The sequence below is a fragment of the Drosophila serrata genome, unplaced genomic scaffold (genome assembly GCF_035046125.1).
Source record: "Drosophila serrata isolate PLE 108 unplaced genomic scaffold, ASM3504612v1 contig_243, whole genome shotgun sequence".
Lineage (NCBI taxonomy): Eukaryota > Metazoa > Arthropoda > Insecta > Diptera > Drosophilidae > Drosophila > Drosophila serrata.
The window spans coordinates 1-13,464 of record NW_028257141.1 but is presented as its reverse complement, the minus strand read 5'-3'; the positions used below and the strand labels follow the sequence as shown (position 1 = coordinate 13,464).

Below are 13,464 nucleotides of genomic sequence, written 5' to 3'. Positions count from 1 at the left end.
AGTGACTCCGCTCCCATCCGCCGCCACGAATCTGGCCACTGCTAGGTCAGGTGTGCTGAGATTGGGACAGAGAAAAGCGTTAAAATGATTCTTGATTACAATGCAGGCTCTCGACCTACCATTCGAGTTTGTGCACAGTAGTGTGTATCCTTGGATTCTCAGTCCAGCGACTTGCCCGTCCCTGGTCCAAGGCTCCTGTATCAGACCGATGTCGACATCCTTCTCCCTTAGAAGGATCGTGAGATTAGCTGAAGCGTGCGAGCTGCGCTTCAGGTTAATCTGCACGACTTTCGACATCGATGTTGGTGGGGGTGGCGTCAGGAGATTTGTCGTCGATGACCATGTCGTCCAACAATTTGTTGGTGTCATCGACCTCCTCCAGAATCTCGTCCGGCTCGGCCAAGAAGACCTTAATCTTGGCCTTCCTGATTCCGTACCGGACCTTGTGGTCGTTTGCCTCCAGCTGGGGTAGACATTGCTGGTTAATCAGCAGGAGGAAAGGCTGGCTCGCCTTCATCTCCTGCTCTGCCCTGAGGATGGTCCAGTCCTCTGTATGTACATCTGGGTTCTGGGCCTTCAGACAGGCAATCACCCTAGCATGGTCAGTTTGGCCCTTAGGTAACCAGATGCGAACTCTGGGTCTCCTTGGGATCTCCCTGGCGTGGACTAGCCTAATCTTAAGGCCAGCCCATGTGTCGCTAATCTTAGCCACACACTCCGCCAAGAAGCTTCGGGAGAACCCGTCGTCGCACCTGATAACCCGGTGCCCTCTGACCACATCTGAGGAGTCGAAGGAGGGGATGGGGCCGGTCGGCATGCTGACCAACCTGTCGGTCACCATGTCGGCCAACTTGGCCTCTATCTCCTCCCACTTCTCCGACAGCAGGCGACCGTCGTCATAAAGCTCGTCCACCAGTGCCATAGCCAGACTGTCTCTGGCCACCTCGCTAAACTTCTTTGCCTGGCTGACAAAGTTTGTCGCTTACCCTGTGGGTCCTTCGCTCTCTTGGGTGCGCTTTCGCTCACTTCCTGTGAGCGAATTCGCTTTGCCTTCGAGGGCTGGAACGCCGCCGGGTTTGCCTCTTTGTATCGTTCATATTCCGCGATCTCCGCTAGGAATTTGGCCTTGTCCTCGGCATCCCGAGGGTCCGTTTTGCCCTCAGCCTCATTCTTGGCTATCTTGCCGAGAACGAAGCGGGCTCTGCTGACCCTCGCTCGTCTCTGATGGTGTGGCATTTTCGATATCTCTGCGGTGGCGCTAGGCTGTGCCCCACCTGTGTGTTTTAATTGGGGAGTGCTACTCACTCTCCCCTCGGATTGCGACTCTTCTCCGTCGGTCTCCGATGCAGTGTGAGATGCAGCGACCAGTCTCGGCCTCTGCAGCTCCTTCTCGTCCTTCGTTGACATTGTGTGGGGTTTATCCTCTCCCGGGAGTTCCGAAGCTCGGTGTTTGGAATTCATTTCAATTACATGAACGCCCGCTTTGCTCGACCTGGCAAGCGCAGCGGGCTTGAGGGGACTTGAGGGGAGGCTGATTAAAGACTGCCTAGGTCCGCCCGACTACAATTGGTCAGCATCCCCGGTCGAGCCTCGACTGGGGACCTGCTTCCAGCCGCCCTCGCTTGGAGAGTATAGTCGCACTACCGATGGTGTACACAGTTACGGCAGATGACACAGTCATCCGTTGGTCCCCCTGTGCACCCTATCGGCTGACGGCCATGTGTCTGGTTATAATATAAAATATAATATTTCTGACGTAAAACTTAGTGGATGGATAAGGTCAAGAATATTGAAATTTTTTTTTAAATATTAATTTATAAAAAAGAACCAAGATATATTTTTGAAAAATTAACATTTGCTGCTTCTAGAAGATTAAAGAATCAAATATCAGATACCGAAAGACAATTTTCCATAAATGCTAAACGTTTATTAAAAACCTAAGCAGTGCTACGTAATTCAAGGAATATGTAATTTCACAAATTAAAACAGCCCCATAAATTAAATTAAATTAAAGCAACTTAGGATTAAATTAAATTAAATTTGTACATAAATATACAAACAATATTTAAAATTAAAAATTGTTTCATTAAATTAAGACAATCTTACCAATTGTAAATTGTGATTCATTTAGACTAGTGCACTAATTTAAAAGTTTTCAACTTGTAGCGTTAGGAAGGATAAATGAAATCATATCCTGTAAAATCTATACCTATACACTTTGTTTATCTTTTGCTTGTTTTATATTTTGCGTTCGCAAAAATCAGCACTACACTACTACATAGGTATAAAGCTTGAACTATGGGACGTTAAAAATAAGAAGCCCCGTTTTTTTCCAAATGGCATTGTCAAAAATTCAATTCACTCTGAGGTCAAAATAATAGTTTTTAATAGTGATGGAGACATTTCCGACCATATATATATATTCTTGATCAGGATCAACAACCGAGTCGATCTAGCCATGTCCGTCTGTCCGCCCGTCTGTCTGTTTCAATGCAAACTAGTCTCTCAGTTTTGAATATATACACATACTCCTTCACTATTAACAGTATCCCAATGTCGTCCATGTCCATCAGACAGAGCGTTGAGACAGAATTCCATCCGGCGGAATCCTTCCTTTCTCAGGAGAGGTGAGGTTTAGGTACTAAATTTTTATTTTATTTATTTATTTAATTATTGTGTCAAAATTTCAAGTCAATAAAGCAAAATTGACGAAGTCATGAGTATTTGTATACCTGCCGGATTTTCGTTGTACACTGGATTTTTTTGTGTTTAAAACTTTAAAGCGTTTTTCCCACAAAGTCGGTGTCCCTCATAACTTCCAAACTCCTGGATCCTTTTGAAATTTTAAAAACTATTTCTGTACGTATTTTACGAGGTAACGCTGTCGAGTTTGTTTTGTTCATAATTTTGATTGCACAATGATAAATTATCCGATTTTTTCCCCAAAAAATTGTGTATTTGACTCAAAGTCTTTGAAAAAAAAACAAAAATTATAATTAAAAAAAAACTCGACAGCTTTACCTATGGTAATCTATTATCCAACAAAGAACATGGATTTTTGAAATTCAGATAATCACGCACCGAGTTTTAAGGGGCATCGCAATTCAACTTTTTTTCGAGAGACGTCCGGAAAAATGCTACCATTGCCATATTTGTGAAGATTTTTTTGCTACAAATTTTATAAGACATTCTTCGAATGTCATATTTTAATATACTATTCATTGATTAAATCCATTTGAACTCGTCGGAAAAAAACAGAAAAACATGTATTTTTTCGACCTTACCCACCCCCCCAACAAATCTTGTGCGATGAGTTCCACTCAGTTCGGCTCTTCTCCTTCTGCTCGTTAGCATTGCGCCGATCTAGGTTCAAATACCTTCTACAAATTCTATACTGGTAAGGAAGCTCACTTAATTACGCTTACTTTATTAAAGGCTTCTTTTATATCTATAAAGTACCTTTTTATGTATCGGACCGCTTCCGTAGATTTTTTGTTTGCATGCTGCATGTCGCAGAGGCTGTTCTCCGTTCTTTCTTTGTAATGGATATTTATGGATATGGATTTTTATGGCCAGCAGGACTCTGCTGTTGACGTCACACAGTAGCTTTTGAACCTAATAAGATAATGGAAAAATTTATACGGAATTTGACAGGTAATTGTTGTTAAATTTATATATGTATTCGACAATGTGCATTGCCCACCCATTCGCCCATTTATATGGTATCAAAATGGAAAAATCGACTTTTCTCAAAGATAACGAAACGAAGCTAACTTCAACACGCCGAACTTTATATACCCTTGCAGATAGAACTTCGATAACTAGGAATCAAAACAATATAAAATAAAATATATTTATGTTAAAAAACAATGAAGTAATACCTGCTTTCATTTCATTCACCTCTACATATTATAAATACAGTTCACAGATTTGCATTTTTCTTGTATATATAGTGACATATCCGCAGTCCCACGGACTTTAGCACATGCCTACTTATTCCACATATTTACACAAGTCCCCACTAGTAGACTAAACAATTTTATTGTCTAAACATTCTCCCCTATTTGCCGCTTTCACAGCTCAAAGTTCGGACTCGCTAGCTCGAAAACAAAATTATCCAATTTCAAAAGAGCACTTGTATCCAAAAGCGACAGCACTTGAATCCAAAAGAAATTAAAGAATCAATTAGGCTCTCTCTTAGGATTTTTTGAAATCCATCAAGATCCACAAAAGCTCGAAACCGAGGCTTGAACGTCAGCCACCCTAGTTCAATAAGTTGTGTTCAGTTTAAGACACGAAACTAATCGGTCGGTGTTCTTCATTAAAAATATCTTGTAATAATTCGGTTTAAAAAAAACAAAATATTTTTTTTAACTAACGAATAACCAAGTATATAATTATATAACGATCGTTTGCATGGAACCTATATAATATAGCCGTTCGATTTTGACACAAAATTGTAGAATAATATAAAATGGCTATGTCTCAAATTTCATGAAAATCTGTTGAAAAATGATGTTATAATTTTTAATTGTATTAATTTCTCGATCGTTCCTATGGGAGCTATATGATATAGTAGTCCGAATTACATAAAATCTTACACAAAATTGTAGAATAATAAGAAATTACTATAACCACTAAGCAAGAAATGCATAGAGAAGTCAAAGAGAACAAAAAAGTACTATCATAAAAACGGCTGAGCCTGGAACCCCAGAGCACCCGAACGAAATTTCTAGAACCCCATATTGCGTTCGGCTGTTTCGAGTTCGAAGCATTCTTTCGAAACCAAGCATAACAAGAATTCACTTTTCAGTCGCAGATCGACCGCGGAACGATGAGCAGGGGTGCGTTTCTTCGCGCTGTGCTCTCGTTTCTGTGTATGTGTGTATACGTGTACAAGCGCTCAAACGTTTGTATGCGTGTGCAAATTTGTCAAATTTGTGTCCCCGAATTCATGTATGCACACTGCAGTACTGCTGATTGCGTCTTCTACCGAGGCGACGCTCTGCCGACTGCGACTTCTACTACGACCCGGCCGTTGATGAAATTTGTTAATGAATTGCTGATGATTCATCGATGAATTGTTGATGAATTTATTGATGAATTGTTGATGAATCATCGATGTATTGTTGATGAATTGTTTTTGATGACAGCCTAGGACATGCCCATGTTAAATTCATCAACAATTTGTATGGTCATTTATCGATGAATCATCAACAACACCGCCTTGTATTGTTGCATACTTACATGTAGGGAATTTCTTTAAGATTCACATACAATAATTTATTTACAGGATTGGTTAAAACATAAGTGCTTAGATTAGTTTCACAAGTTCATTTTTCTTTCGCTTTTCACACACAGCGTCTTCTTTTTCTCAACTTCTCACTAGCTCTCTCTTACTTCTAGCTTTTTTATTCCGTCTTAAAACTATCGGCTATTATTTAGCTTTAACCCTACTCCGTACTGGGTTCTCTTAATCGCTACTAGGTCATTGACTCTATAAATTCTTTCTTGTTTTCGATTAAAATCAAACGCTTTCTTATTATCAACTGTTTGATACTTTCTCTGGCTGTTTGGCGATATTTCTCTCTTTCTTCATCCAACTCTTTTACTGCAAACTCCTGCATCAAATCTTTCAGCTTGTTGCAGTCGGTCAATCGCATTTCAACTCCTGTTAAAAGCTTAAAAGGCTCGATACTGGTACTTCTTGGCTTGGTGCTATTTATAATCTGCTGAACTCTTCCAACGTGCTTATACCATGCAAAAAGACTTTCATAACTCAACTTTGCAAGCACTGGTACGACGATCTTGTGAATCCTTTCAACTTGGCCATTTCAGCGCGGTACATTTATCGCTATGAGCAAATTCTGTATTTTGTTCGACTCGCAATACTCCTTGAATGCTTGAGATGTAAAAGCAGTGCCTATGTTGGTCACTATGCGACAAGGATTTCCAAAATGTACAGCTTGCTTCTCCAGACTGCTTACGAATTCATCCACTCCTGTGCTTCGAGTTGGGTAGAGTCATGCACACACCGAAAATCCATCTACTACGACCAGAATATGATTGTAGCGCTTGGTCGTTGTCTCCCCGAATTCATACTTGGAATCACCTTTCAACAAATCCGACAAAGGCCTGGCAATGGTAGCATATCCATCAATGAATTTTCTGAAGTGTGAAGTCAGATCTAGGAATCGTTGAATACCTTTCTTGTCGCGTGGATCGGGAAAATCTTTTACGGCTTGTATCTTCTCGGGACCTGGAGTGATGGTTCCACCTTGGATGATGTTGCCGAAAAACTGCACTCTGCTATTTAATAAATGGCACTTACTCCAGTTGATACGCAAACCGTTTTTAGCAGCAACTTCTAAGACCTCCTTTAACTTAACAAGTCCTTCTTCAATGTCCTGGCTGGGTATAATTACGTCGTCCATATTCACAACTACCATGTTGGTGACGACGAGGTCCCTTAGAACTGCCATGATAAATCTGGTGAAAACTGCCGGAGAATTAGATATGCCAAATGGAACATATAGAAATTCAAACTATCCAGACTGTGTCACAAATGACGTATACTTTCGAGAACCTGGTTCAATTGGAACGTGGAAAAACCCGTTGGTTAAATCCAAAGTCGTGAATATTTTGGACCCTTGTAGCTTGTCTAAAATGGTCTCCATGTGAGTCATCGGAAAATTGTCTCGAATAATCTTTTCATTCAACTTTCGATAGTCACCCTTTAACTTGGTTTTCAACTGTTTTCTGTCACAGACTGGCAAAGGACTTGGATGCTGAAAAACTGGTATTTCGTCCATTAGAATTATTTTCATTTGTACCGGTGCATTTACGTTTCGTTCGGGTACTTAATCTTCAATAAATCTCTTGACTTCGATACTTCTCGATTCGTTCCGACGCAGAAACTCAGTGCCTTCATTGGTAACTTTCATGCCCACTATCTCCAAAAAAGTTTTGCCGATTATAACTTCGAAGCCCATGTCTTACTCCGGTACTACGTGGAATTCTACATTCATTTGTATGTTGTCTGTTTCGACTGGCAGAATTATGCTTCCAAACGGCAACACCTGACTCTCGCCTATTCCTGTCAAGCATTCCTCTTTCCCAGTAAGAAGTTTGATGCCCAGTTTAAGGAAGATATTCCTGCGCAGTAAACATAAATCTGCACCTGTGTCGACAAGTGCTTTGAATTGGACGACGGAATGCTTGACAACTTTTAGTTCAAGGCCGGATGCAGTAAACTCGCTCTTTGGTTTCAAGGCTTCACTCTCGAAGTGAACGGCATTGGTGTTACTCTCCTGTTTCACCTCGACCGTACACTGTGCAGCACGATGACCTGGCTGTCCGCAACGAAAACAATTGTAGTTGTCCTTTTTTTTTTTGCAATCTTTCTTTAAGTGGGACGAATCCCCGCACTTAAAACATTTGCGTACAAAACTCGGTTTCGAATCCAAACTTTTCGATCCTTCTAACTCCGTTGCATGCTCTTCATTCTTGTATTTACCTTGTACGTGCCCCGAACTTTTTTGTAGACTTCCATCTGCTCCTTTAGATCCTTTATCGTTTTAGGCTGGTACAACATTATTTTATTTGCCTTTGCATCCGGCACTCCCTTCACAAAGTACTTGATCAAACTCTCTTCATCTTATTTGACTGTCTTAGCAATTTCCATTAAAGCATACAAATATTCTTGTAATGTTTCTCCCTTATTTGCACCCGTTGACCTAGCTTACGATGCACCTCAGCAGACGATATTTTGATAGCAAATTCCTCACGCAATGCTGCCTTAAGAGAATCCCAGTTGCCTATATTAACCTGACTACGAATGAATGATTTTGCTCCACTGAACCACTGCTTGGAGTAAATGAATAATTGAAGCTGGTTCCACTCAACTGTCAAAGCGCATTCCTCTAACTCCACTATCCATTGGTCTACATCTGGCCTACCTGTTTCTGCAAAAATTTATACGCTGCCTTCTACGTCTTTAAGTGTAAACAAAGAATGTCTTGTGGGCATTTCCTGAACGTTACGATCGGGAGCGGTAACTACAGATTCGACCTCATCAGAATGGTTATCTTTATTATTCTTAATGCCAAAATGAGCATGAAGCCTATCTTGTAAATCTCGCTTCCTACCGGTTGTTAGTAAATGTAATTCTCCTAGCTTTGCGCGCAAATCGCTACATCTCTTTAACATTATTTCCTCGAGCTGCATTTTGAAAAATTTTGTTTACAATGGTTGATATTATCTTAATGGTAAGGTAGGTTACAGTGGTGAGTCCCATTGCTGGGGCCTCCAATTAGAGCTTAGCTCCTTTTTCTACCACACCCTCTGTTTTTTTTTTTTTTGTTGTAATACACTATCAGTACCATCCAGAGTCAGCAAGGAAACCTAGGATTGCTGAAACTTTCAGCTTACCTATGCTTCTCAGTGACTCCATCTGGTAGGCACCGAAGTGGCGAAATCTGATGTGGTTTAGCGCTGGGCAGAAGCAGAGCAGATGTTCCGGTGTCTCTTGCTCTGTAGGTTGCTTACAGCTTCTACAGATTGCGTTGTATGGCAGTCCCAACTTCATTGCGTGCGAACCGATCGCCCAATGTCCCGTGGTGAGTGCCGTGAACCTGCTGATATCCCGCTTGCTGTTGGATAGCAGTTCCCTGGTTCGTTTCTTGTCGTACCTCGGCCAACATTCCCTTGACCTTCTGTGATCGCTCTTCCTTTGCCATTCTTTACTGGCTATCTGTCTAAAGTGGTCATGGATTCTTGTCTGGATCGCGTTTAGGGAGATTGGTAATTCGAAGTCAGAACTTAGCCCCGCCGAGCCTGCACGGGCTAGTTCGTCTGCCTTCTCATTTCCTGGGATCTCGTTGTGTCCCGGTACCCATGTTACTTGTACCTTATTTTTGTCGGCAAGTCTATTAAGGGCCTTCTTGCATTCTGCCACTAGTCGTGAGTTTGTTTTCACGGCAGATAGGGATTTTATAGCCGCTTGGCTATCCGAGTAGATTCGAACTCTTTTGCCCCTGAGGTCCTGCCCTAAGCCTTTTCAATTCCCCAATTTTCAGTGAAGATCCCAGCCCCTACGCCGCAGCTCATCTTTGAGCCATCGGTGTAGAGGGACACCTCGTTCTCCACTACTACTCTGCCCCTACTCCAGTCATCCCTTGATGGATATGATGTCGAGAATGCGTTCCCGAATTTCATTTCCGCGATCATGTAGTCGGTCTTAACGTCTGTGTTAATGCCGCTGTTTGCAAGGATCTTGCCGTGCCCGGCGCCGTAGTCCCTCCAGCAATTGCTCGCCTTCAGTCTTACTGCGCTCTGTGCCGCAGTGTCCTTCACGAACAGCTCTATCGGCATTATGTCTAGGATAGCGTTGAGAGCAGCCGCGGGGCATGAGCGCATTGCACCTACTGCCCCCGCACTCGCTGCCCGTTGCATCCGTGTCAGCTTCGTTCTGTTGAAAGCCCTAGTTAGTGCCGGCCACCATACTAGGGCTCCGTATGTTAGAATTGGCCGTACCACTGCAGTGTAGAGCCATAGAATTATCTTTGGGTGCAGTCCCCATTTGTTCCCAAACATTTTCCTGCAGGAGTAGAATGCAATGCTTGCTTTCCTTACTCTTTCTGCAATGTTTTCTTTCCATGAGAGCTTTTTATCCAGAATAACTCCTAGATACTTCGCTCGCTCCGATAGTTTTAGCTCCATGCCGCTAATACTGGGCATGTTGAAGGGAGGTATCTTAGTTCTTCGTGTGAAGAGCATAAGTTCCGTTTTAGTGGGATTGATATCTAGTCCGCATTTGTTTAAACGACCTAGCGCACCCGTCATTATTTCGCTAATAACGTCAGGGTATGGTCCTGATACTAGCAGTACTACGTCGTCCGCGTATGCAACTGCTTTGACTTCACCCGTATTGAGATCTGTCAATATGGCGTTCATATTTGTGAGCCAGAGTAGGGGCGATAGTACCCCGCCCTGAGGTGTGCCTCTCTTCACAGTCCGCGTGAGGTGAGTGCCACTCAGTTCGGCTACGATCGTCCTGCTCTTTAGCATGACTCCGATCCACTCTCTGATGCCTCTCTCAATACCTAGCAAGTTGAGGGAGGGATAGAGTTGGGGTTCACGTAATTGAACGCGCCTTCGATGTCTAGGAAGGCTGCCATCGTGTATTGTTTGTGTTGTAATGTCTTCTCGACATGATGTACAACTACGTGTAGCGCTGTTTCCGTAGATTTCCCTCTGCGATACGCATGCTGTGCATCCGAGAGTTGATGTCCTTCTAGAGACTCTCGGATGTGGACGTCCAGGAGTCTCTCTAGTGTCTTCAGGGTGAAGGAGGTGAGACTTATCGGTCTATAATCCTTTGCTAGGATATGCCCCCTTCTGCCCGGTTTCGGTATAAAAATGAATTTTGCCTCTCTCCACAACAGTGGGACGTGCGTCAGTCTTAAACAATCTTCGTTAATGGCTTTTAGCCATTTGCAAATACTACCCTTAGCTGATTGTAGCATTGCCGGTATTAAGCCGTCTGGGCCCGGGCTTTTATACTTATCGAAAGAATCTATTGCCCACTGAATTCGCTCAGTGGTAATGATGTCTTTCGTAGGTGTATCCATTTGAGAGCTCGTTCCCTCCTCGGGTTCCGAGCTCACTCTTAGGCTTCCTGGGAAGTGGGTGTCAACTAGTAGCTCTAGTGACTCCTCAATTGTCGTCGTAGCAGAGGCGTCTGCTCTGTTGATCAGGGTAGGGCTTATGTGCCCTTTGGCGAGGATTTTGCTTACTCTCGCCGTGTCCTTTATGCCTTCCAGTGACTCGCAGTAGTTTTGCCACGACTCTTTCTTGGCCTTCTTGTAAATTCTTTGTGCCTCTTTATATGTTCCCCAATCCCGGGTTGCATAGCTGTGGTTAAAGGACTTTCTCGCGCTCTTCCTGAGCTCGTTTAATTCCTTTGTCCACCTCGGTGGGTATTGCTTCTTCGAGAATGTTAGCTTACAAGTCTCTTTGAAGGCGTTGTTCAGAATATTCGTTAGGTCCTCAACCTCCTTGTCGAGTGTCTTTGCAGTGGATATTGTCTTGATCCTCCTGCTGTTTACTTTAGATCGGACAATTTCGCTGAAATTGTTCCAATCCGTCTTACGCGGGTTTCTTTTTGGCACCTGTTTCTTAACTGGTGTCGTTATTTCAAAGAAAATGTACCTATGGTCTGAGAAGGAGTGTTCTGTCGATACCCTCCAGTTTTCGACCCTGTAATTATTATGTTCTACATGTAATGTGAGGTCTAACACCTCTTCCCAACCTTGAAAATTTTCCGTGCTCGGAAAGATAAAGGTCGGGGTATTACCCTTATTGCATATCGTTACATTTCTACATATAATATTGTCAAAGAGTGACTCACCTCTTTCGTTAGTCTTCTAACTACCCCAGAGCGTGTGCCTCGCGTTCGCATCACACCCGAGCACCAGGGTCGTCTTCGTCGCTTCCGCCCAATGCAGCAGCTTGACTACCGGCTCAGGCGGGGCCGGCTCGTCATGGGCCATGTACGCTGATGATAGGGTAACTCCGCTCCCATCCGCTGCCACGAATCTGGCCACTGCTAGGTCAGGTGTGCTGAGATTGGGACAGAGAAAAGCGTTAAAATGATTATTGATTACAATGCAAGCCCTCGACCTACCATCCGAGTTTGTGCACAGTAGTGTGTATCCTTGGATTCTCAGTCCAGCGACTTGCCCGTCCCTGGTCCAAGGCTCCTGTATCAGACCGATGTCGATATCCCTCTCCCTTAGAAGGATCGTGAGATTAGCTGAAGCGTGCGAGCTGCGCTTCAGGTTAATCTGCACGATTCTCGACATCGATGTTAGTGGGGGTGGCGTCCGGAGATTTGTCGTCGATGACCATGTCGTCCAACAATTTGTTGGTGTCATCGACCTCCTCCAGAATCTCGTCCGGCTCGGCCAAGAAGACCTTAATCTTGGCCTTCCTTATGCCGTACCGGACCTTGTGGTCGTTTGCCTCCAGCTGGTGCAGACATTGCTGGTTAATCAGCAGGAGGAAAGGCTGGCTCGCCTTCATCACCTGCTCTGCCCTGAGGATGGTCCAGTCCTCTGTATCTATATCTGGGTTCTGGGCCTTCAGACAGGCGATCACCCTTGCTTGGTCAGTTTGGCCCTTAGGTAACCAGATGCGAGCTCTGGGTCTCCTTGGGATCTCCCTGGCGTGGACTAGCCTAATCTTAAGGCCACATGGGCTGGGCTCGCTAATCTTAGCCACACACTCCGCCAGGAAGCTTCGGGAGAACCCGTCGTCGCACCTGATGACCCGGTGCCCTCTGACCACGTCTGAGGAGTCGAAAGAGGGGATGGGGCCGGTCGGCATGCTGACCAACCTGTCGGTCACCATGTCGGCCAACTTGGCCTCAATCTCCTCCCACTTCTCCGACAGCAGGCGACCGTCGTCATGGAGCTCGTCCACCAGTGCCATAGCCAGACTGTCTCTGGCCACCTCGCTAAACTTCTTTGCCTGGCTGACAAAATTCGTCGCACGCGGCTTACCCTGTGGGTCCTTCGCTCTCTTAGGCGCGCTTTCGCTCACTTCTTGTGAGCGAATTCGCTTTGCCTTCGAGGGCTGGAGCGCCGCCGGGTTTGCCGCTTTATACTGCTCATATTCCGCGATCTCCGCAAGGAATTTGGCCTTGTCCTCGGCATCCCGAGGGTCGGTTTTGCCCTCAGCCTCATTCTTGGCTATCTTGCCGAGAACGAAGCGGGCTCTGTTGACCCTCGCTCGTCTCTGCTGGTGAGACATTTTCGCTATCTCTGAGGTGGTGCTCAGCTTAGCCCCACCTGTGTGTTTCGATTGGGGAGTGCTACTCGCTCTCCCCTCGGATTGCGACTCTTCTCCGTCGGTCTCCGATACAATGTGAGATGCAGCGACCAGTCTCGGCCTCTGCATCTCCTTCTCGTCCTTCGTTGACAGTTTATGGGGTTTATCCTCTCCCGGTAGTTCCGAAGCTCGGTTTGAATTATTCATTGAATATCATGAACGCCCGCTTTGCTCGACCTGGCAAGCGCAGCGGGCCAGAGGGGGTTTGGGGCTTTGAAGAAGGTCGACCTCAGCTTCGCCCCAAAACTGCGGCAAGGCCACTTACGACCCAGGGTTGCCTGGCCCTGGGAAGGCTCCGTGCAGACACAGCTGGCTTTTCCCCTCAGCTGCGAACCTGGAAGTCAGTGTGCACGGGTCGCATCACACACCTGACTTGAGGGGAGGCTGATTAAAGACTACCTAAGTCCGCCCGACTACAATTGGTCAGCATCCCCGGTCGAGCCTCGACTGGGGACCTGCTTCCAGCCGCCCTCGCTTGGAGAGTATAGTCGCACTACCGATGGTGTACACAGTTACGGCAGATGACGCAGTCATCCATTTATCCCCCTGTGCACCCTATCGGCTGACGGCCCT

At 44.9% G+C, this 13,464-nt stretch overlaps 1 protein-coding gene and 1 pseudogene across 1 annotated transcript; both read right to left on the bottom strand.

Moving 5' to 3' along the window:
- Positions 1 to 385: 385 nt before the first annotated feature.
- Positions 386 to 1,236, bottom strand: LOC147643860 (uncharacterized; annotated as a pseudogene).
- Positions 1,237 to 11,703: 10,467 nt separating this feature from the next.
- Positions 11,704 to 12,535, bottom strand: LOC147643859 (uncharacterized; the record flags this gene model as incomplete). The annotated part of the gene is made up of 1 exon (XM_086832042.1): positions 11,704 to 12,535. A coding segment is annotated over one exon (694 nt), but the record flags the coding sequence as incomplete, so codon positions are not given.
- Positions 12,536 to 13,464: the final 929 nt, after the last annotated feature.